The sequence below is a fragment of the Rhea americana genome, unplaced genomic scaffold (assembly GCF_003343005.1).
Source record: "Rhea americana isolate MKP2758 unplaced genomic scaffold, rheAme1 scaffold_64, whole genome shotgun sequence".
Classification (NCBI taxonomy): domain Eukaryota; kingdom Metazoa; phylum Chordata; class Aves; order Rheiformes; family Rheidae; genus Rhea; species Rhea americana.
In genome coordinates, this window is record NW_028186801.1 from 4689096 (window position 1) to 4715072 (window position 25977).

The 25977-nt window shown below is 36.8% G+C and overlaps 1 protein-coding gene across 1 annotated transcript; it reads left to right on the top strand.

Moving 5' to 3' along the window:
- Window positions 1-137: 137 nt before the first annotated feature.
- On the top strand, window positions 138-24785 carry SAXO6 (stabilizer of axonemal microtubules 6; the record flags this gene model as incomplete). The annotated part of the gene is made up of 14 exons (XM_085320473.1): window positions 138-267; window positions 2565-2926; window positions 3388-3522; window positions 5722-5874; window positions 7910-8046; window positions 10058-10157; window positions 14476-14514; window positions 14877-15052; window positions 16334-16606; window positions 18366-18514; window positions 18620-18750; window positions 19697-19955; window positions 21043-21111; window positions 23396-24785. Coding segments are annotated over 14 exons (2223 nt in total), but the record flags the coding sequence as incomplete, so codon positions are not given.
- Window positions 24786-25977: the final 1192 nt, after the last annotated feature.

The window sequence follows — 25977 nt, forward strand, 5'->3', positions numbered from 1 at the left end:
CGCGGCGGCGCCCGGCACTGCGAGGTCCTCGCGCTGAGAACCTACGGCCTAACGGACGCGCGGAGTCGTTTAATGCTTCCCGCCTCGGGGTCTGTCCCGGTAGCTTTAGGGAGCGGCGGTGCGTGCCCGCCGCTTGACAGACTGCTCTGTGTGCGCTGCAGGGGCTGAGCGAGTACAGGAGGAGCTTCGGGTGGAGAAAGCCGCGGTCGTGCAGGCCCTCGGAGCAGCAGGAGGCCGCGTSGGCAGGACTGCGGTCCGACCAGCTGGGTAAGGTGCCCCTCGACCGCCCCGGCCGCGGGATGAGCCCGAGCCGCCGAGGCCCTGGCGACGCGRACTGGCAGTGTGTGCGGCTTACGTTCAATTAAAAGTGTGCTGCTAGCTACCCTTTGCAAGAACGTGTTTTTAAACGCCRCGCGTAGAAGCTTTGTTGTGGTCGCAAGTGTTATTTGCGCAGAACCTGAAAATACTGTGGTTTGTGAACTGCAACTTGAACTCARTTCCAAACAGGAGGCACAGATGCAGCGTTAACCCGGGCAGGGTGTCTTGGAGGAGGCACGGGGTTAGTGGTGGTGCATGAAAACATGTAATTCCATACTTAGGATGAGCCTGATTTGAGGCAAAGTTTGATGCAARCTGAAATTGTCATGAAAACTTACTGGGGCAGTTGGCTGAAAAAAAAGATGACGAGCATTAGAAAAGCTTGCAGTGCTGCAAGATTAAGAATTAGAGTTTGTAGCCGTTACGGCAGGCATTTGTGGGATTAGAAAGCAGAAGATGAAGGAAATAGCATTTAGGGTGAAAGACCAATATGGATTGAGGAAAAAGAGGAAACCATAGATTGATGATAACTGCAGTGCTTTGAAAAGTAGCTGGAAAAAATAGGAATTACTGTAGAGAACAACCAAATTGCACAATTTGGTGTGGTTATGCAATTAGAATCCAGTGCATTYGTTCCAGAACATGGGAAGTGTTCTGAATTGTGGCCTAGTAATTAAGAATCAACTCCTGGGAGTATAGTTTGTTTTCAATCCAGATATCAGTCATTTTAATAAATAATCTTGCTGAAATACCTTCCACTTACTGATTTCTTCTATTAGTGCAACATATTTCTTTCATGCTTTCCCTAGCATATATCTCTGTGTATGAGTACCTGTATGTATGGGTTTAGGAAAATAACTTCTACAAGTTCCYGAATACCCAAACTTCCAAGCACATCAACTTCCTTTAAAAATTAAGCTAAGTGTCTTTTCCAGCTGCATGTGTGGGGCAGTGAAGCTTTAAACTAAACAGCAAATAATACCARATTTACAGTAAAATCACAAGTTAGCAATACAGAGGTTTCTCATCCTTACATTGTACTCATGGGGTTTTTCTGTTAATTGGTGTAATTTTCCTACAGCTTTGCATCCGTTTTCTCTCCAAGTTTTTTTTTGGCCATTTAATCATGTACATCTTTATTGTCACTCTGACACGTCATAGGACTTTACTGTCTCTGCAGATTGCTACTGATACATATAGTTGACAGTTTTAAGAATGGCTTAGGACACTACCACAAAAAGGTGATAGGTGTTGGTGCTCTGAGTTCCTCTATGCTACTCTTTTCACTGTTTCTTCACTAGAATTATTTCTTCCTACACATATGTGCTCAAACATCCAGACATTCTGCATGCCTGTCACTGTAGCGTTTTCTCTCTTTCCACACTGCTTTCTCACGAGCTAATTTGTCTCTGAGAAACTATTTCTTCCAGCCAGTTAAGGGCCTTTGCTTACTTGTGAGTCTGCTGTTCAGGACTGTGCAGTTGGATTATGATATCTTGCTTTACCTGTGTTCAGTCATTCATTCCTTTTCTAAAAATGGCAGAGTAATTTTATTTTCATATGCCTTTATAGAGGCTAGCAATTCTTTAAAAGAAGCTAATACTGTGTTCTGTTATCAGATCCTTTTAGTATGAAAACACTTCCAAAATTCTTTCACAATAAAAAGTCATCTGTTATCTGGGAAGGTTTTAAGCCCACTCTGTAAACTTTTTAAAAAGTAAAAATTGATTCAGGTATGTCTTCTTCTATGGTCCAGAACTGTAGTAGATGCATAGGGGTCTGTCACTGCCTTATTAAAATTGGCGAGAGCCTGTGCAGCAAGGTACTTAGTACATGTGTGATGAGGTGTGTTCATGACATACTTTATCCTTGCAAGTTTTTCTTCTGTGTCGATGTTAGCCAGATTCTCTTCACTGGCTATGTTTAATTTTTGCCTTTTTGCGCTGTTCTTAAAATCAGCTACACTGTATTGCAAAAGATTGTTCTGTGGCCTATTTGGCTTATAGAGTTTGATCCAGCATAGAGCTGGAGTTTTAGTGGAAATTAGAAGTCTTCAGCATGTGTATGGAAGAAGCCAGAATTTCAGCTGTGTTCATAATTCATAGGCTGTTGTTGCTCCAGAATAATGAAAAGAATCTTTTCTAATAATCACTTGTACAATAAACTTTCTTTTTTTTTTTTCTTGCAATAGAGCAATTATGTCTTCAGTAGAACGTTTTTTCTTAAATCTGGTATGTTTTTTCTAGGAATCTCAAGAGAACCAAAGTTCATTTCCAAGAAAAGGGTACCCTATCATAACCCACAGATTTCAAAATCCTTTGAATGGACAGCAGATTGCGATTTGAACGATCCACTAGAAACTGAAGCTCTTAGGACTGCAGAATTGCACAGAGACCACAATAACAATGATATGAATCAGGAAAAGATTGAAACTCTGGAAGGACCCAGGCTCACCGCAAAAGTTCAGTCACATTCTGCAGATTCTAGGGTTGAAACAGCTCTTGCTCTTGCAGAAAACAACATGAAGAGGTCACCGCCTGCAGCTCTGCCAAATCAAAATGTAGCATTTATATCTCCAAAAAAGGAGTTAGAAAAAGTGGATAATGGGGTAAGGGAAGCTTTTTTTGTTTTGTTTTTTTTCTTTACTGATCGATGTAGAAGTTACTAATTTAATATCTACAGTAACTTAACGTGCACAGATTAGCCTCTGTGAATAATAACACTGTTTTTTGTCTCACTCTAGTTTGTATTTTGATGTTTTTTCTACACTGTAGCTTCTCTTTTGGGAGAATATTACTTTTAAGASCAGATTATGCTTCCTCTGACGTCAGTAGAAATTTTGACTTTCACAATGCATTTCTATTTGTTTCAGTTAAGTCAGGATTTAGCCAGTAATTTTTAAATTACTTGATGTTGTTGGCTATAATGAGAAAATGTTCTTTGCATTCATTTAATTAATGTAAACAGAAAACAAAATGGATTTGAACATGTGCATTGGAAACGTAAGAATGATAAGTAGCGGGGGACAATAGGTGTTAATTTTTTTTTTTACTTTTTTTGTGCTGTCAGCTTCATAGAGTCCTTCAGAGGAAAGCAGGCATGAATATTTCACCTTTAAATACTTTTCCCAGAAATTCTGAATATCAAAGCCAGTTTGTTTGGAAGAGTCCTTACGATAAGTCTCCAATACTTGCAGCTGAACAGGTAACTTTAGAGAATCCAAAAAGTGGATGAGCAATTTGTTTTGTTTATCAGGAAGTTTCTTATTTTCCAAGATTTCCAAGGTTTCTTTCTTTCTTTTTTTTTTTTTAATGGCACAAATAGGTGTGCAGTAACATGTATGCTTTTTTTCTAATATACGGAAGTGCAGTATGATTAGGTTTGTTTCCCTATGATTCCTTATTGTAGTCAAGTCTGATTACTTGATCTTCTTCCCCCGGGCTGTTTAAACTGTAGATGTCATTGGTTGTTCTCTCAGATTTTATTCAGTTCTTTCTAACAGGGCCATTTCCTTCTGTTTGCACTAGTTTACTTCAAGATCCTTGTAAGAGCCTATTCAATATTACCTCTTTGTTTTCATATTGATTGCCTTTACATTAAGTAACATAGGAATGTTTAGATTCTGTCTCTTGTATCTTAATCACGTATTGCCACTAAAATCATTCAGGTTTCATTCCTTATTCACCTGGTCTTTTGTAGGTTACTGCGTTTTCTCATTCTCAAGTTCCATCCTTTTGTACATACATCTAGACMCAAATATGTGCCTCCATAGTTATTCAGTTGTGTTTTTTTTTTTTCATGAGGACTGCTTATATTGAAAAATGAAGTGAAGCCTCCTGATTTTAAGATAGTCTGGTGGCATTTTGATGTTTCTCATGAATTTTTGGACTTTGTAGGATTGGAAATGCTGCTATTTCTAATCAGATTATGAAGAGCAACTCTGACTATGGGACTGTTTTGTKTTGTCAGTCTATTATTTCTGAGTAAGGATTAAGGTCCCCAGGAGAAACAGGGGAACTGCCCTACTTTTGATCATAATACAGTATAAAATAGACACTTGTGCAAAATCCTGGATTTTAAACTCTGTGCATGCTTTTGTAAAAGAGTTTTTATATTGTCTTCTATTTCTTTACTAGGAGTGTTTACATTAATGGGATTATTACAGATGGTGCTATTTCCATTTTTATCCATAGGTAGCAGATTTGTTCAGTAACAGCTTTCAAAGGTAATATATGCTGATAACTAGCATCAATCACTAAAAAGCCCGTTCCTGTCTTTCTCTTGTGATGCTAAGCAAGTAGACTTTGAGGTGTCTGTTTCCCAGCTGTCCCTGGTCCAAGGAAAACTCTCACTAAAATGCATGACAATTACATAGAAGTCAAAGGACTGTTTCAGAAAAAGGCAGATCCCATGATGTTACTTCATGGAAACTTGTAGAGAATTCCATTTGACTGTGGTAGAAATCAGTCTGATACTCTCATTGTTGATGCTTGTGACCTTTGTGTTTTTTCAGAAGAAAGAATATAGAATATAAAATGGCATTTTTTTTCCTTGCAGAGCTTATATCAAAGCCATACAAAATCAGGCTGTAGGCACTATAAATGCAGAGAAAAATATAACTTTAAATGTTTGCAGGTTCTAAACTTAAGATTAGAATTTTGTGTGAAAAATTCAAAGTATTAACAAACTGTTTTCTTTTAATTGCTGTTTAAATGATGGAGAATATACGTGAATACTGAATAATGACAGTACTTGGCCCTTGAACAATTTCTGTGAGAGCATTCAGGTTATCCTTCATGCAAGCAAGCTGAGGAAAATTTATATTTGTAACATAYGGCATGATCTTTTAACTCTCAGTAGACCGAGAGGAGGTGATACCTGACTGCGTGTTAGGCAAATCCTGTACCTTCACTTGTAACATGATGTTAATTGGAAAATGCTGGAGAGATCAAATTACTAAGCCCTAAGCATCCAATTCTAAAAAACAGAATAGTTGTTTTTTACTTCTGGACAGCACCTCTACTGAGGACTTTCATGGCATRTGAAACTGAGTTCTAAGGCATATATTAAAAAAAAATGTGATCTTCTATACAAATCTAAAAGTGAATTGCAGAATTCCCTGCTGTATCCCCAAATAAATAAAACCTGCACACTGCAATAAAAACAGCATTTGCGTGTTGATTTAACTGTGTATGACTTAGTAATCACTTCTAAGTGTATTTTTCTGAAATAAATTTCTCTTTGATTTTTTTCTGACAAGTTGGTTAGTTTACACATGGTGTATTTGTATGCATGACTGACTCTTTGCTCATTTGTGAGCATGTTTGCATGAATTGGTTAACTGATTTTGAAAATTTAATCTTAAGGTAAGCAAATCCCTATGTATTTTTTTTTAATTCAAAGGTTATTCACAATATGAGTAAATCCATCCCTCCATATAAATCTCCTGCAATTACTTCTGAAACTGAATATGAGAGAGATTTCAAAGGTTCTCCTGTTAAGAGTCCACAACTGAGATGTGATTCAGAAGACAAAGGATTTCCAGTTCATGAGCAAGTAAATATTTCCCCTAAAAGAGTCATTGGTATACTTTTACAATTTTTTCTCATAATGTGGGTGGATTTTTTTGTAATTTTTGATTACATTTTATAGCTGTTGTTATTGACTTTGGACTGGGTGGAGAGTGGTTCTGCTTTAAAAGACAGAAAATAACATTGCAGAGCTCTGTTTGCTCTCAGTGGTTTATATAATACATATATTCAGTTTACAGAGACATTTTAAGTGTTTTTTTTCTGTTACCTTAATTTGATTCTGATTTTCAGAGTGGCCTTCTTTTTTAAATTGAAATTTATTTTTAGACATTAGGATAGAGTTTCTGAAATATAAATCTTTAATTTATTTTCTCACTGGTACCCATGTAATCTCTTGCAATGTAGCTCTTCTCTATGGCAGAGCTCTTGCTTTTACTACCACTTAGATTTGTAATTTTATAGCTCAGAAGTCAGACATAGAATGAATTATAAACAAAGAAATCATGATGTATGGAAGAAACAACAGTTAGAACTGATTTTCAGACAGCAGTTGTAATTTAGAGAGACATGAAGGCAGGGCTGTAATTCAGTTCCCTTTGCCCCAATAAGTTGATAGGTAAATACAGGCCTATAATGGCAAATTTTGTAACCTGTGCAGGCTCTGCCCAATTCAAAACATTAAAATGTCTTTTGTAAAACAGGCACCAGTTGTCTGTTTGAGGCSATGCATTTCCTTGTCTCGCTGTTGGCTAGCACAGATGCAGGTGGAATTTTAGGAAACAGCTACAGTTGTATTAGCAATACGTGTAGTAAAATGAAATTATTTCAAGCTAGGACCTTGTGAAATAGGAGAGAACAAATAAAGCCCTAAGTGCATCACAGCTAAACCATTCTGTGAGGTGGAGAGATGACTGGCTGCTTTTGTAGCATTGTCTCAGTTCTTGCAGGGTAGCTTACCATTCTTCGGGTAAAAAGAACACGTGTGAGTCTGTCCAGTGCCCGTCTTACTGGAGGAAGCAGAAACAGCCACTGTCGGACAACATGTTCAGTACGACTTACCTACTAAATGTGGATTGCATGTGGCTCAATTTGAGCCATTGATAGATACCTTTGAGGTCTTTAAAGATGATCGTAGGCTTGGGCACTTTATCAGTTAGAACCTAGGGCCACCCAGTGCTTTAAATCTGATATGAAAAGGACAACTATTGTGTCCCCTTTTGCTTCTTTTAGCAGATGTGAAGAAAGCCTGAAGGGCATGACGTTTTCAGGAAACATTTCTTTGGTTTTAATACTGGAAATCAGGTTTTATTTTCCAAAGACAATTGGTAAGATGAAGGTATCTGAAAACTAAGAGAAGACATGAGAAGGGAATTTTTGGTGAAACATCTAAAACATTTTTGGCTTACATCCATATACTTTCTCTGATGAACGTATTCAAGATAAATTTTTGGATTTTGGTGTGAGTTTTCCTGTTCTTTTTCTTTTTGCAAAAAAAGTTCTGAAAAGATCYCCAGCAGAATCAGAAATAATGCTTGAGTTTTCCAAGAGGATAAAATAAGCAGGAAAGAAAAATCTTTGATACAAAAACAAATCAATCTGCCCTTTATAAACCAGAACCACAAAAAAATAAAAAAGCTTCTTTTTTTTTTAATATAAATTTGCATATATTGCTTTAATATAACACAACAGTTTGTTTTTTAATTAATAGTTCCAGAAATGTACAGGTTAAGTTTTATGCAACTCAGGTTGGAATGCACAGGTACAGTATACTTTTATTTCTGTGTTTCATGTTAAATCCACTTTGTGAAATGTACAAAATAGGTCGTCTAACTAAATGAATGTTGCACTAGGAATCATAGCTTTGCATTTTGGCATTTTATTTTTGTATTAACCAAGGAATGTAATACTTCTTGTATTTCTTTCTTGTATTGACTATGCATAACAGTTAAAATTTTAAAATAAAATTAGCTTTTATGTGAAAGTATGATGTCAAAAGGAACGCAAAGTTTTTTTTAGTTCATTAGCTAATACGATATTTTTTAAAATTATCTTTGCCTTAGAATAAAAGGAAAGAACCGTTTGAAAAGCCAACAGAAGATGCATCAAAACAAGGGAAAAAAACAGAACAGARACATCCTAAACAAAAAAATAAGCAACATATCAGTCAAAACCCCCTCTCTTTACATACAAGTCGTGGGTATGTATAATACAGGAAAACCTAGTCTAGTGAATAGGTATATAGCACCCTAATATTTAGAATGGTGGAAGACTACCTTTAACCATCTGATGGATGCTACAGTCACAGGGCACATGTAGCGTCTGCCAGCTTGCAGAGATGTCTACATCAGTGTTGGGATTGAGCTACCTGTGGGTACATCTAAACCTGGTGTTAATTTCTGTCCCTGTCTTCAGGCTGTGAAGTAGAAGTTTGCAGAATTTTGAAGATTGTACTTGGTAGATATTGGGTTTTTTCTTTAGTCCATACCACCTTCCAATAGAGTAATAAGAGTAAACATGAAAGGTAAAGGAAAATAAATAAGTCTGTCCCATCCAGGGTAATCTAACAAGCACGGAAATGAAATGAAATCAGACTGTTACTGAGGGGTGTCCAAGTATCTTTTACTTCTGCCGCATTCCTACACTGCGGGAATTGAGCGTGTGCTTCCATTTTTACATGTCAAAATGTATATTACAAAATATGTATATTGAAAAGGCATAAATCTTATCTACCTCTGGTATCTTCAAGCTTCATGCATCTCCCAGTTGTTACTTTCATTCGACTGGTTTTCTGGCAAAGTTAAGGCATTAGATGAAAGAATGGAGACTTAACCCATGTCTGATTACCTTTGGATATTGGGAGATAGTTAAAAATAAACACTCAAACACACCAAAATACTGTAAAAATAAAATTGCTTTATGAGAAAGCGAATGACTGTAGTGTAGTTAAAGCCTCTAACTCTTTAATTTCCATGGTTCCTAGACACAGTAAATAGGATTTAATTTTGCAGTGAGTGAGGGGGAAAATTCTCAATTGTTTGTTGTTCTGTTCTGTTCTGTTTAAGAACAGAGATTTCTGCCTTCAATGTGACAAGACAAGTCAAAAAGTTTTCAACACAGATTACTGTGAATTTGTGCAAATTCTCAATATGCAGAGACAGAATTTGCACTTCGAATACAATTTGTATTACACAATGTGCTTTTGCAACAGAATGAGTGGGATTGATGCAGTTTTTGAGCTAATTCTTCAGCTTTGCAAGCAAAGCTTAAAGAATTCTTTCAGATTTCAAAGCAAAGGACATAAGGAAAGAAAAAAGGTTCTGAAAATAGAGATTTTCTTTCCTTGATACTTTCCTTTTTACAAAGTGCATTTCATTCYCTGACTTCAGGCTTTATGGTCTATTTCTGAAGAAGGACTGAAAAAGAGGACTTTTTCAACTTATGTTGAATATATGAAAGTAAAATTAATTTTGAAGCAAGATTAAAAACAAAAGCTTGTCTGGATTTAAGTTACTAAATCCACAGGTCAGTGCTTAAGGAGGAGTTCTGACTTGTAATACTGTGTATTGCCTGCTTTAGGTTAGATTGTGTTAATTTCTCTGTGTATGTACATGTGTGGCAGAGGGGAAAATGAAGCAGTCTTTCAGAGTACTGAGTGCTTTTGAAGGTCAAAACCAGGAAGAAATAGCTAGATAAGTTACACTAAACATTATTCTAGTAGTTTCAAATGCTACTGCCCCCAACAGTCCTTCCCACCGGTATGTCGGACTATACTGCCTTCACAGTGGAGTTCGTAGTTTTATGTCCATCTTACTTTGTGTCTTGGGTGTGTTAAGCAAATATGCTCTGTTTTGTATTAAACTCGCCTTCATCAGCAACTAAGATGCTTCACTTTGCATTGAAGTAGTTGAGGTTTATGTGCGTGTTATGTTGTGATTTGGCCACAAGGGCCACAGCTGCTGACAGAAGAGATGTTACCTGTGTTGGCTTCTCCTCACTACTTCAGGAGCCACCAGCTGTGAATGAACTTTTCACAGCTTTTTGAGTTGTGTTGGTAAGGATGAGCATGTGTTTTTCAAATCTCAGTCCTGGAATTTAGATGCAAGAACACTTACAATTGTTGCTATAACTTTAAAAATGCTCTCTAAGAGTCTTCTAGATATTGAGCTTTACTCTTTCTGTTTTTTCCCTCCTCTTTTTTGATGTCTTAGGAAGATGAACACTGAATATAAATCAAAATTTTTGTCTCCAGCTCAGTATTTGTACAAAGATGGAGCTTGGTCTCGTATCAGGAGCAATGTTCCCAATCAGGTGAGTGTTCTTAAAAAAATTTAATGCCAGAGTATGCTTTGCATAATGGTTTTTATATGAAAAAACTTAAAATTATGGTGCTTATAAAATACAGTTTTGAGATTGTAATGCTAATGACTCAAACTCTCGATGGTGAGTTTAAAAAGGAGCTTAAACTCAGGTGAGGCAATATAATGTGTCGTAAGAAAGCAGAGACGGTGTGTCTCTTCTGTCTCTTAATACATTTAAAGAATGTATTAATTGATGTGGCATAGAAACTGGAGAGGAAACTTTSTTTCCTTTACAATTCAGAATTGTCTAGAAAGGAGTCTCTTGGACCAGATAATCCCAGTGTTGATGGTCAGCTCATTTTTAACAAGCAAAAGCTTTCAAAAGGTAGATTAGACAATGGGAGGTTCCAGGGGAATATATCAACCTGTGTCTGCTTCCAGTTTGTCASCTTGTCAGTCAAACTTCATGAGTCAAATCCATTCATAGTAGTCAGTTGAATTCTGACATACATAAAATTCAGAATTTCTTGGTAAGCTTCACCTAATCTAAGTATTTTATTGCAGTTTACTCAGTAAGTGCTAGCTCATAGTTCAGTATCATACTCTACAGGAACTCATTTGACACAGCTCTGAAAATGATGAACGGCCTGCGGAGCCTAGAACTTTTTAGCAGGATTATTGAGTATAGTTTTCTGAATTAGTCAAGAAAATAAAAACCTTTAATAGTGTACTAATGAACTGCTAGAGCTAATTCTGTACCTGGCAGATTTCACCAAAGAGACTTCAGCTTCTGTCAGCTGATAGAGGGAATCTTCATGAGACAGAGTGTGCTGCTAAATATGTGGCAGACTTCTGGCAAATGTGAGTTGCTTCATCATTCAGGACCAAGCTGATGTGGAAGGTAGAATTGGAGTGGATTGCTGTAGGTGTTGGCTCTGAGCTTTTGCAAGTAACATTGCCTGGAAAAGACAGGAGTAGTATGATAGCATTCAGTTTTCTGTTTTCTCACTCAGCTTGATTTAGCAAGTCATTTTTTCTTTAGCGCAAAAAGAAAAAACAGAATATATATAAAGAAACTGAATGAGAAACAGGCCTCTTCAAGTGTATCATAGTTTGGGATGTTTCATAATAATATTTTTCATATTTGTTTATCAGATAATCCATTCTGTGAAAACAGTTCTGTGATGATGTTAGAGGACTATTTTATGTTAGAGGAATATTTTTATTTTATATTGTGTGCATATATRCAGTCTTACCATTACTAAGGCTATAAAATAATGTAAGCTATTGCATGCAGCATGATTGTAGCTAATACACAAAGTTTCTGTAGAGTGTCACAGCATTTTTTAKCTTGTGAGGTCTTTGTCTGGAGCCTGGATGTTGTGTCAGTAAGATTCAAAACCTGAGTRGGCAGTGCAGAGCAGTGTTTAGCTTCAAGAGTGACTGACTGGTAGTGAAGCATAGGGAAAAGGGTATTGCCTTGTGTTACTGCCTCTTGCCAAAATGTTGTTTGCTGCGCAGTTAGCTGGAAGGAGTCACTGCAGGTCAATTTAGGGAAAGCACAAGGAAACTGTGAGTGAAGCACTAGTGTTCTGCTTTACCAGGCAGGATCCTTTTTGGGATGTGCTGGAGAGATACAGGAAGTAAATATATGTGACATTTAATTAGAGCATGCGGGAAACCAGTAAATTCCCACACTGTAGACGTGTATTGCCTKTGTCTGACTTTTCCACGGAGATTTTCTTGCTGACAAGGGAATTGCAAAAGAAGCTAGAAAGAAGTCACTTGGGATTAGACATGAAGAATTTAGAGGGAAGAAGTGTTAGAATTTTTTTAGGACCTTTGGAATGAAGGAATTATGCTGGGTACCTGAAAGAACCAAATCCAATTTAAARTTATAACAGCAAAGATACTGTTTATTGATTAAAAATATGCTTATATTGTATATAGATGTTCATGTATACATATGTATGTTAGATCCTGGTATGACTTCATATAGAAGTCCTTTATCGTTAGAATTATCTAAATTTCTCCTCTCAGTTAGACTTCAAACCATGCTTAGCCCGTGAGCATGTGAAACTAGTTCTGCTAGTAGACAAAGAGCAATATTTAGCTTATGTAAACATGTTGTGTGGAATTTTCTCTTTATAGAGGGTTTTTGTTGCTATTGTCTTGTTAATATTTCTATATAAGTTGTTGAGGATTTCTTCTTAAAAGAATGTTTCRTGTGGGTGTAGGAAAAGTAAAAATTAACCTAAAAATTGAGAATTTTCCAGTCTTCAGTAAATGCTGAAAGAAAACCAAGATTAATTCTTAGATACGCTGTTAATGCAAGAATAAAAATCCCAATGGGCACGATTTTTAGCCAGGCCTTTCTTTTTTTCTTCTCTTTTTTTTCTTTTTTTTCCCCCCTCCTCTTTCAATTTCAGTGATGTTCTTATCTGAGATGAGACTGTAGGATGGGATCCAGTATGGCTAAAAAAGTAGGGCCGAGTAAGACATTTCAGACATGATTGAGACATGAGAAAGAATTTATTTGAGAAATATGTTACTGCAGATTAGTGAAAGACTGCATTACTTGAAAAAGTGTCAAGCTAATCAGCTTTACTGCAAAGCAGCGAAGGTACTTTGGCTATGTAAAATATAAGCTGCTCTAAAAGTTTCCTACTGGTYCCCTTCTCTTTTTAAACCTATTCCTGTACTAGTGTGTTGATGTGAAGAGAAATGTTCTGTGAAGATGTATACAACCACTGCCTCTGCTCTTTGAGACTCACCTCTGCTGAAGATGCCTATGAAACTTCTCTTTCTTAGCATAAGTGATTAGATGATAAGCTCCCACTGATCCAGTCTGATTTCTYGCTTAACTGAGACTTCACATAGATAACTTTGGGTCCAAAACATAYTTTCTGAAGTTATGACTCCAAACAAACTAAGATTATGATAGAATCCCTGTATAACCTTAGCCATAATGATTACTTCTGTACTCTGCAGTGTATTATTAAGGATTGCTTTTCAGCAGTAGAATAAAAAAGTCTCTTTGAATTATTCTTTTGAAATATTAATGTGGGCAATTCATAATCACAGTAGGACTCTCTGGGGTCTGTGTCCTGCTGAGATAATGCTGCCTGCTGAGTCAYTGAAGAAGGCTGGTTGTCCTTTGTACTTTTTCACAATTCACTGGAGACATAGTATTCTTCATAGGAGCAGTGTCCTATTGCTCTGGATTTATATTCCTTCTGTTTTGGCTATCATAATTAATTTTTCATTCTTCTGCTTAAAGTGAATAGTCCAGTAAATCACTTACACTTCAAACTTTAAACTGTACTCTTAAGATGATAAGTATATGTTTTTAGTGGGATAATCTTTGGAAGTTTCGTAAGTATAATGGGTCAAATTGTGGGGTATTAGCTGATGTAAGTAGATTTATCTGCTGCATTCAGTTGCTTTTAGTGGGATTAGCAGAATTTGGCCCACGTATCTCTGTTCCTTGCAGGAGGAACTATGCATAAGTCTATCATGAAAGGAGAATACAAGCTATAAAAATGTGCTAAAGGAAGTGACAGTGTTACTTTCCTGCTCTTTGATAAAATGTTTATTTCCTGTGAACCTTTTTTTAGTGAGCCAGGATTCATACAACAATATGACAGTTATTTTTAATCATTTAAAAATAAAAGTAAAGTGTTTTTTGTTGCTTTTTTTTTCTTACACTTTCATTGTGTTTGAGTGAAGGATACGAGATAGTGTGGAGATGATTTCAGGAATAGAAGTGATAGTATAAAATTAGCAGTGTAATGTCTAAAGAGGGAGGTTACCACTTTTAGTTTTTAAGGCTAAAACTGACTTTTTTTTTTATTTATATATGTCATTCATACAGTGGTTGATGAAGGAAAGGAATGATTTAGATATTATGACCGAAATACAGAACACCAAGAGATCTCATATAGTCATCAAGTCCTCACTGAACTAAGATTTGTATAGTAAGGGAGAGTTGCAGTGTTCACAACATACAGACTTAGCATTATGCATGCACACAGGTCATACATTGGTAGGTAGTGAATGTGTTTTTGACTGTAAGGCTTAGAAATCCATATTCATTTCCTCTAAAAATCTAAATCCAAATTCATTTCCAAAACTGGTCAAGTACAAGTGAGTTGTTTGTTTTATAGCTTTTTACTGAACTCTCTGGGAGGCAGCATAGAGCTATGTTTACAAGTTTTTAGTATTTAATTAATTACTTAGACTGAAATGATGTTACAGTGGTGATATTAACATACAATGTTGAGAGAAAAATAAAGAAATTTAAAATAATTCTGTATTCCTCTCCTTAGGCATCTCAAAGCACCCTAAATTCCATGTGGTATATGGAGGTTGGTTGCATCTAAGTTGTTATTTTAATGTTTGGAGYACTGTGCTGTGTCTGAACAGTGATAAAGAACTAGAATCCAGCAYTCAACTCACTCATCATTGCTGCTTTTTGTACTTATCGAATAAGTAATTGACAATTTTGCTTTGGCTTGATGGCTTGAACATGCTTACTAAATCTAAGCTTTTGTTGTTTTTACTCTCCTTTTGTTGCATTTACAGCAGCATGCAATATTTGTGCTCTAGGTGGTCCTGTATTTTATGTCACTTGCCCTTCTTTAGCTGCCACTAGCTAATGCAAATACTTCACAATAGCATGTTAGTGAATTTGAAAGAGACATGCAGAAACTTAAACCTTGATGTGCAGGTGAAAGAACTTCGAGCCAGAGCAAAGGCTTACAGGCAGCGAATAGAGGGAACGCACTTCTCCCGATACCATCTCAATCAGATTCTGTCCGATAACAACAGTCTCTGGGATGTGTCCTCAAGTTCCAGTTCAGAAGAAGGCATCAGCAACAACATCAGAGCACTAGATCTTGCTGGGTAAGGTAGCCATTCCTGCATGTTATTCTGGATCTTTGAAACTGAACAAAATGACAATCGTGGGTTTAGTCTAGCTGTGAGATCTTTTGTGTTTTTGGACTAGAACGTATGAGGGCATATACCGCTTTACTAGATTAGTTGATATGTGGTGTATGAGTTGATACATGTTCAAGTTGAAAACCAGGTGCGATCAAGTCTTCTGAAAGAGTAGAAGTATTACATCTTCATAGTTCTCCTCAACTGTATTTTTAGTGTGGGAATATTGGTTCCATTGAGCCTTTGGGAATTTATTGCTGAGTCAGATGGGGTAAGATTCTCTCTCCACTGGAATGCCATGAAATATGTTTTGCCTATTCACATGTTTGTCAGTGTTCTTGTCAGGATTAATTAGTAATCTTGTGGTTGAGTTTGAGATGAAGATTTAGGAGCTGGGATGGTGGACAGCCAATTTCTCCTTTCTTTGAAGGCTATAAAAACTGATAGATACTAAAATTTCTACTTCTGTAAGGAAAAATCAAATATAGTATTTTAGTAAAATGTATGGACATCTGTTAAGAAAGGGRAAAAAAAATTGTCTCCTCTTCTGAGATCTGGTGTTTAAAAGTAATGCCTTGGCTACCTCTGTCCACTTACATTGCTCTATGCACACTACTTGTTTTGTGTGGGGAGGAGAGATCCGTCCATTTGCATGGCAGTAGCTGTAATAAAGTTTAGGGAGATAGCACTTCAAAGATTATTACACTATAATATCTGATGTCAAGTACRATGTAAATATTTTGATTTGCTGATTTGTTTTTTTRACTTCATTCATGTGCACTGGGCTGACTTACATGTAAATGACTGGTGTCTGTGAGCAGTTGAGAGGTTAAGGTTTTCAAAAGTTGGTGCCTAAAGGACAGTCTTCTAAGCTGCTTGACTGTCAAAATTTTGTACCGTCAGACAGATGCAGTCYTATGCATGGGGCTAGTTATCTTTTTAAGCACTTCTGAAAATCCAAATTCTCATTTAAATAGGAAATAGAGTCCTAACTTTACATTCTGTTTGCGGGGATGGTGATCCAAAGGGATTTTTTCATAGAATCTGGCTTGAAAGTGGGTTGTGCTTAAATGTCAGTTAAAACTTCAATAGAAATTGAACCTTACCTCACATTTACTATTTTACTTTTTAATATCTGAGCTGTCCTTTTGGCAAAGGACTAAACTGGATGAGTGTCTTCTACTTAGACATATGCATATTCTTCAAATCAGCAATGTGAAACACTGTTTTATTTCTGTTACCTAGAGTTTCTGAAAAAGAGACTTCACCAAAGCCCAAAGTGCTACACAAACCTGATTCGAGAGAGGAGTTGCACCAGGATAACACTGAGATAAAAGGTCTGTCAGATGCATCGACTGTTCCAGTCAAAAGGCGTTTAGTTTGGGGTGAACAAGAAGGTACTGAAGAAGGGGACAATCAGCCATCAACAGAAGAGGAAGAAAAGGAAAATGAGCAGGTGGCTGACATGGCTCAGGAATTAGATGATAAGGATGCCACCGAGGATAAAAAAGTGGAAGGGTAAAACAGCATTCTTGTGGCATATATAATTTATTTCCTGTAATATCTCAACAATTTAAAGCATAACTATATATTTTAAAGCAGCTTTATTTATGAGGGCACTTACTTAACTGTGGTAATCTTGTTGTGACACTCCTTTTTTTTCAGTAGAATAAGGAATGAAAAACTTCATGACACTGAGCTGGTTGATGGAGTTGGATCAATTTTTAAGAATACTGGATTTTTAGCTTGCAAGACAGAATCTGTAATTTGTGTAGAAATATAACAAATTCTTATGATTGTTTTTAAAAACAAAAATTTGCAATGTAGGCTTCTCAGAATAGACTGATTACACAGGAGCCAAGTATGTTGAAAATCAAAGTTCACAATTTACTTCCAGCTGACAATGCAGGATTGATAGTATTGAAAGGATAGAATACATTGTAATCTTGTACTTCAGTGTCTGTTTTCTCAAGCAAATTAATAGGCAAAGATAAGGGACTTGCTGGAAAAAAAAAAAAACTAGCATCCAGTAATCACCAGTGCTTTTGTTACTGAGCCCAGGTAGAAAAAAATATGGAGGGATATTTAGAAATAGTAAGAGTTCAATTCAGTATGTGCATAGTGTTTAAGTAGTACTCTATTTGGTAATTGAAAGATCTGTGTTTTATCTGATTACAAAGCTGGGCTTCTTACTGTGCCAGTTTTTCTAATATTTTGGAAGATAAGATTGTATGCATTTGYACACCTCCTCCTCCCCATCCTCCCCAAATCTGAATAGCTTTGATCCTCTTTACTGTAGTGTGTAGTCATTTTGCCTTCCTTTTGGTATTGCAACATCCATCTAAGGTAAGGAATTGTAATTGTCTCATTTAGGGTCAGTATCCTGTATGCGAAACCCAGGCAAAGAAAGGTTGAAACATAGACCCAAAAAGAGATGAAGTGTGGGCTTCAGCGTTCAGAACTGTTGTTCTGAAAACCTTATTTAGCTTCTGTTTAACCCCACAGATGATCTAGTTCGTATACCTGTGGTTCATATATATGTCTCTGATGGCATTTTTGCCATCTAAAGAAGTGGTCATGTTTGTGGCCAGRTCTGCTCTGGACTTGGCTATGCAGAGCAATTCAGTACCTGCCTGCTATTGAGGCCTTTTGAGATTGAGAGATGTAGCATTATTTGCCTAGATGTGCTCAGAGCATGTCTAGCGTGCACTGATAGGATTGGGTTCTTTGCACAGTGTGGGCATGCTGCCACCTCCTTTTGAAACACATCTGGAGGAAGGAGACAGAAGTGGTGATGCTGATTTATATAGTAAATTGGGGGTTAGGGCGGTTGTCTAAATGTGGGATACTTAGTTTCAGTTCTACCACACTGACTGAAAAGAGTCAAACCTACACTCCCACCTCGGAGATGTCTGTCAGCAACCAGGTTTAAAGTCACTCTGGGTGAGGACTCCTTCCAGTCCTCCTGTTAGTCTCTGCCACTGTGCAGCAAAGTATTCAAGGTTTACTGGCCCAGAGCAAGCCTAAATTTGTAACCTGAGACTGTTTGTATATTTTATCCAGATAATATTTCAATATAAAACTTAGAAGAACTGCAGGACAGGGACTGGAATCCAGAACTCCCCATTGCAGGCAGATGCTTTACTGCAGGCTCTTTGTGTTTTATGGCCCTTTTTGACTTACCTTAGTCTTCACAGGAGTGTATTAGGGAAAAAAAACATGAATGCAAGACTCCCAAGTCATTAGCTAATCATGTCATTATTTTTCGTTTTTGCAGTGAGAATGCCTTGGTGTTGAATTCCTCTGTTGCTACATCAGATTCTTCTTCTGTATCCTCGGGGACAGGTGGCAGGCTTCCTACTCCTAAGCTGAGAGCACTTGGTGGAGCTCAGAGGACTCATCATGATCTTACCACCCCGGCTGTTGGTAAAAAAGACCTTTTTAAATACAAAACAGTACTTCAAGAACTAAGAATACATGTATGAATTAATTAATTTTTTTTAATGTAATAAAGCATTTTTCCGTCTTTAGGGGGTGCAGTTTTAGTGTCTCCTCCTAAGTCCAAGTCTTCATCTCCACAACAGAGAACAAGAGGTTTAGGAACAGACCCTTCGCCAGCTAAGCAAGATGCGAGAGAAGCTTCAGAAAGAAGATCTGGCCAGGTGAGCCAGAAAAGGGACTTACCATCATGCATTTTATGAATGTGCTTTTTAAGTCATTTTGTATAATTTTTCTAATAACTCTTTTTTGAGTTGTCATTTACTATTCTAAAATTTTTAATATCAGTGTTTGACAAATGCTGATGTCTAAGGGTTTTTTTTTTTTTTTTTTTTTTTTTTTTTTTTTTTTTGTGAAGCAAAGAAGTGAGACTATTGGCATGAGATTGGATGAGCTCCATGTTGGCTTTTTCTGCTAACTGCACAGGGTCCAGTAAAAAAGCTGCCATTGGGAGCTGCTGATTCCCCCCTTAATTTTACTTTAGCTTATTCTTGACATGGAGCACAGGTTCAGATTCCATCAGTTGAAAGGAGTTTTAATAAAGATAGGTTGGGTACCCGTGTGCTAGGTGTGTAAATGTGCCATAATAGTTTCATTTGCCCTTTTACTTTTGTTCTTCATTTTACTTCTAAGTTTACATAGTTAACAAAAGGAAAAAGAAACATCTAGGGAGTGTTTAGTGATCTTCATCTTAAAATTATGTAATTGTTGTGAAGTTGTGTTTAGTCTGTTCTGTAAAGATAGCTGTAATTTCACTGCATATATATCATCTGTAGTAAGATCTTGTAACAGATGCAGAGACAATTAAAAGTTGATTGTTTTGGTTTTAAATCTAAGCTCACAGCTTTTTGCTGTGGGAAAATGAGCTTTGAGTTTCACCTGACTAGATTACTTATAGATCATGTTAAGAACATTTTATTAGGAATAGTTTTTTTTGTAAAGCTGTCTCGGAGGCCTTAAATGCTTATTCTTCCAATGCCCTCATGAAAGGTGTTCCAACCAACATTTGCGACCTATGTGAAGATCTGTACAGGAAGGCTGGTGTGAATATGTATGTAGCATGTTGCAGTTACCTTTTCTTTTCCCCTCCTCTCCCTTATTGTGTCTTAGCCTGATGTAGAAGTGGAAGCTGTTTCACTCCTTACCTCTCCGCCTGCTGGRCTGGAAACTTTGGATCCTTTGCCCTTAAGGCAGGATCAGTGGCCTGCTCACAGTGTTTGTGATGAGCGAGTTTCTCTTGCTTCAGAACATCAAGAGCGTTCCTCTACTCCTCCTATGCTGAAGACAGCTGAAATCCRCTCTACGTCTTATTGGAGTCCCTCTCGTCGTATTCAGGGGACTCTCAAGGACCCAGAATTCCAGCATAATGGTGAGTTTTGTGTATTAACTGGCTGTGTTTAAAAAGCGTCACAGAGTGGGAATGGCTACTTCAGGGCAAGAGCGTACTGCGCTTGCTGCTTTAGTGACTACAGAGAATGCATTGTTTGTAAACAAAAGCTTTCTCTATTGTATGTTCAGTTTTACTAGGAAAAGTGCACAACTTTAGTTTCAGATTCTGCTAATATGATTGTATTATAGTGGTCTACTCTAATTTTGTCTTATTAATTTCAATAGGCAATTACTCATTATGAGAATAATTTGGTGTAGCATCAACAGTTGTGCTTCCTCTTTAAGCTACAGCTGAATGTTCTGACACTTTTGCAGCTGGAGTTACCTATAATGATGTGTAACTGGGGACTTTCATAGTATAGTATTAGTTTGCAGGAGCTGTAGATTTCTGAGAACTTAGCTCCTTAAATATTTTGAAGGATATGGGGACAAAAAAGCCTCTATAAAAGTTGTATTGGAAATTCGGAAAAGCCATTTGGAGTTTTTTGTCCCCTGAGAATATTACTGAGGAGGAATTTGTGCTGGAGCATTTCAAAATAGTTTTAATCAACAGTTGTTAATATACATTGGGACCATAAATCTGATAAATAGAAGAATCCTTCATCTCTTAGTCAAAATAAAGTTTATGTGCTCAAGTCTTCGTTCCAGAAAGGCTTTGTACAGCTTCTTAAGGTCTCAGTGCTCTTAGTCCTTGTATTGCAAGGAACAGCTTAACTAAGGTAGTATTTCTATTTTGTAATGGAACAAGTAGTGGTCAGGTTAAGTGARCTGGTAAAATTCAGAGAATGTTCTTAAGTTTTGGCTGTGCATCTAGAGTGTACTTCACTGTGTAACTATTGTGACATCTACCGTAGACAGATGCTTTGAGAAGAATACAATGAAATGCATTTATTTAACCTCATCTCAAAGTCGAGGAGTCTCACTGAGATTTTTGACATGTTTGTTATTTATAAAAGTTACGTGTTTTTGGAAAAAATATTGTAACATTTTAAGATTTTTCAAATGAACTATTATCCTTTGTGCATTTCTTAATGATTCTAAAATATATCTTTGACTTTTTTTCTTAGGGAATGTTGTGAGTTCCAAAATGAGATCTTTCCAGTTACCACTTCAGGAAAGAAACTGTAATGATGAAGGTATTACTTCTCAATGTGTTAATGTATATCATATAAATATCACATAGATTCATTTTAACTTTTATTTTGCACTAAAGTGGGACATCTCTGACTACCCTAGTAATACTGGTTTATGTGTCTGCATGAGTAACTACTCCATTGTATCATTAAAAGAAGTTACTGGGATGAAAATTTTTGAATCTGAAGTATGAGTATGAAGGTGTATTCCAGTATGAATGAACCATTAAATGTGGCTGACAATTAAACAGAACAATGTAATTCAGTATGGTTAATTTAGCTTGTTCAAATCCGCACCTGAAATCATTTTATTCCTGCACATTTTTTAAGCCTTTGTATTGACAGTGACAGAAACAAACTGTAAAATGATCACAGCGCAGATTGCATCCGTAGTAATTTTTGATGTAACTTAAAAGGTACCAAAAATTTTAAGATAAATCTCTTACTTGTGAGACACCACTAGATATTTAACATAAAATGATTTCCCTTGCTTTAATGTTTACATCTGTTTTTGTGCTAAGTGTACTAGGGATACTTTTGGCATCCCATTTTTCCGATTGCTGTTTTGTCCCTTTTCTCTGTTTACAGTAAAGTTATTCCAGGGGAGGAGCCAGCACATGGCCCATCAGTACATCTCGGCCCTTTTGTGGGCAGACACGAGTAAACTCTGTAGTCTGAGGCAAGCAAAGATGCTGTAGCCTCATTAGCTYGAGCTAACATATGTTGTTTTTTAGCATGGTATATGAGGTTGAACTTGGTGTGGAGCTCTGCTAGCCACAATCACCTGTGTTATAGGGTTAGTGGCAATGCAGGCTTATGTTTGACTGCAGGATATTTATAGATAAACCCAAGAACAACCAAAATGTCTGTTCTGCACCCTTTCACGCCTATGTGCTCCTCAGTTATAACCAAGGTTCAGGCCGATTCTCTGTTTCAGTCACTGCAGTTGCCTGGAAAATGTGTGGGTTGTGCAGATGGCTCAGCCAAGCATCTGTATAGCTACTTAAAACATGCAAAATCCTATAGTACTCTGCAGCTTCCCACAAACTTGCCACACAGATTAAATGCTATAACGGCCTTTTTTTTTTTCTTTCTTTTTTTTTTTTGCTATGGGCTGAGTATATGAGTATATGAGCTTTCAGAAACAGGCAAGTGTGACAGCTCACAGGTATTTTATATGCCCATATTTGTTCATGTACATACAAAACTGGGAATTATTCCAACTACATGTCTGTTTGTAGAAGTGCAGTTGGGAATTTTCTCATGCATGGGACTATTGTTGTAGGTATTGTGTGTAAGCCTGTTTCGGGTTTTTTGGATCTCTATTTCAAGGATTTAGGAAATGTTGCTGAAAAGTTAATTGCAACACTCACAAAATACAAATCTTGTTAGAATTTAGTCATGGGATCTTTGTTTTTTTTTTTTTTTGAGGGAGGAGGGAGAAGGGGAGGTAGAGTGTTCTTTTTTTGGAAAGCAATGATATGGTTTTGTTTATCTGTTGCAGAAGAACTGGTGTATATAAGTTCATTATCCATAGAGAACATCTTGATAAAGCTGTGGCAACATTTTAGTAGCGATGTTACAGAAGTGTAGCATTGTGCTTTTTTTCTCAGAGAGGCAGCCTCCAGGCTGTATAACTTTAAAAGTTCCATTGGACATGAAATAGTTCCTGTATTCAAAAGAAAGACCTTCTTTAAAGTCCGTTTCTAAGGCATATTTGTTGTTGTCTTTGTGTTAACCTTCCTGTTTTCTTGTTTTTTAAACAATTTGTAGTGCACTGTTTTTGGCACAGAAGGATGCTTTCAGCAACRTAGATTCTGATGCTTTATTTGTGGTATTCTGAGGATGTCTGTCTTGTTTAAAGTGGTGGGTTGCTTTCATGAATGTTATTAYCAGAATCTAGTCTAGACAGAGTTCAGTGGCAGAGGAATGGTTTCTGAGGTCTCCTGATGAAGGAGAGTAAATGTAGAGTTGAGCAGGAGAAATGGACAGTGCTTTCAGAATTGCCAATGGATGAGTGGGAGATCTAAGTCTGGAGTTTGTCAAGAACTGGGCATGTAATTCTCTTAAACTTACCTAGTGTCTTAGTGACTGTCTAGTTAGATTCTTTTCCAGTATGTCAGTTACTAAGTAATAGAATTCAACTGTATTGTGGTATTATTTTAGCAACGACTGTAACAGAGGGCATAAAAAAWTTTTGCACTTTCAAAGTCTGTGGATGTTAGCAATGTTTTAAAATGTGTATTTAATCTATGTATTTATTTTTTCATTGTTGTTTTCCCCGCAGATGACAGGCTGTCTCAGATTTCTGCTCGCTCTGCAGCTTCCAGCTCACTGGCATCTCAGGTATTGGAACGAGCACAGAAGAGGAAGGAAGATTTCTGGGGAAAGACATAATCTGTCTCACCTGTTTTATAGAAACTGTCTTGTAAAATGATTTATTTTTACTGTTTGTAGTTGTATACATTTTTTWAAAACTTTGATTGTAGGTGTCACGTAGTATCCTTTTACCTATCACTAAGAAGGTCCAGCTTTCAAGATATGTCAGCCCAATTTTGACATTTCAATATTTAGACCAGTGCTGAAAATTTAGGTCCTTGATATGTCTAAGAATTCAATTCTAATTCATTATTTTACAGCAGCTGTGTTGAGTGGTTGTTGGTCGTGGTGTGTGAGGTTTTTTTTTGTTTTGTTTTTACAATGGCCACTCCTGAAACTGAAAGAATTATTTTTATGCAGTCTGTGTGTTACTCTTCAATGTGTTCTACTGCAATCATACGGTGTGATCTCAGACAGTATTCAGGGGCAATAGCATTGTTCACTGAAAATCTTAGTTGCTTGATTTTAACCAGGTGTATTAGACAGCTGTGATACATTTGTTAGTTGCTGTCTGGATTTTGAGTACAGCAGAGTGCTATAACAAACTTTGTTATTTCTACTACTTACTGCTTTTGGGCTGCTACCAAAAAAATCGTACTGTTTCTTAAAAAAGCTAACATAGAACATACAAGAATTTGAGAAAAGAAGTTTAAGCTTTGGGGTTTTGTTAATTGCCCCAGCTCTTTGGCCAGGATGACTAAGACCCATCTTTTAGTGTTAATTTCAACTTCTCTAGAAAAACCAATCTCAAACACCTGAGCACTGGTATTCTCCTGTCCTACATTAGCTCAGGTATTTACGAGTAGTTGGTCTCTTAAAGTAAACTTGGAAGAATGTTTTATTTGGCTTTGACATTTTAATCATCTCTTCTTCTGATTGCCTGTTTTCTGAATGACTGGAATACTGTAATCATTGTCACAGCAAAAACTGTTTGTGATTTATGCTGACAGCCTGTTTTCTCTCTCCAAGTGATGCAAACAAGTTAACACGAAGTAGGAGAGATAGGTGGGTAGCAGACAGTTCTTACAGYGGTTTGATTCTTCCTATGTGGTTTCAAACTTTAATAATACATGGTTTTAAAATTTTATACAGGATCAATTTTGTACAGAATCAATTTTGTACACATTTTCAAATAAAAAAGATCAAGTTTGCTTTGTTTCTATTAAAGTTACAACAGATAAATTGATAAGTCTATTGCATTGGTACTTCTCTGCATAGTGCAAACAACTGTTCAGCTGGAACCTCTGTGGACTTCTAGAACACAAAATACTTCCACTTAGAACTGTCTTTTAGAAAGAGTAAGTTACTGAAGCTGGATATGTTGATGTATGGAATCATGACTGACTACAAGATAAAAGACTGCAGCCCCCAAACGACCAGTCCTCCACAAATGAGATAATTTAAAGCGTGAGTGCTGTCCAGCACTGATTGTATTTAAAATCAGTGTCCACTTCCTCCAGAGGTTCTGCATCACAATAGCTTCCTACCAATAGATTTGTCTGGAACAARTCAAGCTATTCTATTTTATCTCAAGGACTTCCAGAATTATTCTTTGGGATGCCCTTCAAACTTCAGTTACAATTGGTCAGAAAATTTTTACTGAAAGGGAAACTGGGTTTTTGTGAGWCAACTTTTTATGAAAAGTACCAGTTTTCCTCTAAAATGACAGTTTTTTTTTTCCAATGGAAAAAAACTAATGGCTAAAGTTGAAAATGTTACTGCAGTGTACTGTGAGAAGGTTGATTTGGTTGTCCTTTCTTCAGATTCTTCATTATGGGCCACTTCCTTGTGTAACCATGTAGTTCAACATGTGTCATCTGTTGCTTCTCCTCTGTGGTACCTGTAATCTGTGTTTTATGAGTGGTATCCTCTTCTTTAAGTTTTTTTTTCCCTTTTTTGTTTTTGTTTTCTAAGTTTGCTTGTGATTCCTGGCTATTTGACAGCTCTATCAAAGTTTCTGTGTAGGCTTGATCTCTTGGGGCATGGAAGTCAGCAGCAAATGTGCCAATTTACTGTACAATATTGCATGGTGAGTGTGGTGCATCTTGGGTAGGTAGCATTGAGTTTATTATATGTGCAGTATGTTATGTGTGTATTTATTTCTGCCAAGGAGGCAATAGAAGTTGTAAAGGAGGGAGGCATTTTCTGTTGAATTGTGGGTACAAACCCAATTTAGAGATGAGAATGAAAGCTCATGGCCTCTCACATATCATCATGTGGTATTTCTCATCTGAACAGATTTTAGCTTTTACCTGAAATGTTCTGGTTGAATTGCCTTTTGGACAGAAGAATTTAAGGGAAATGTAGACAAAATGCCTTTTCTGAGTAACACTGGTGCAAAGCTTCTGAAGAATGCTCTTCTTAGACTTCAAGGCCAACACAAAATTCTTTATGCCTTTCTGCTATTATTGTTTGTTTATTTCTTCAAGAGGGCATTTTTGCTTTGTTTTGCTAAACTTCCCAGACCTGCCTTTAAGGACGTTTCCTGTT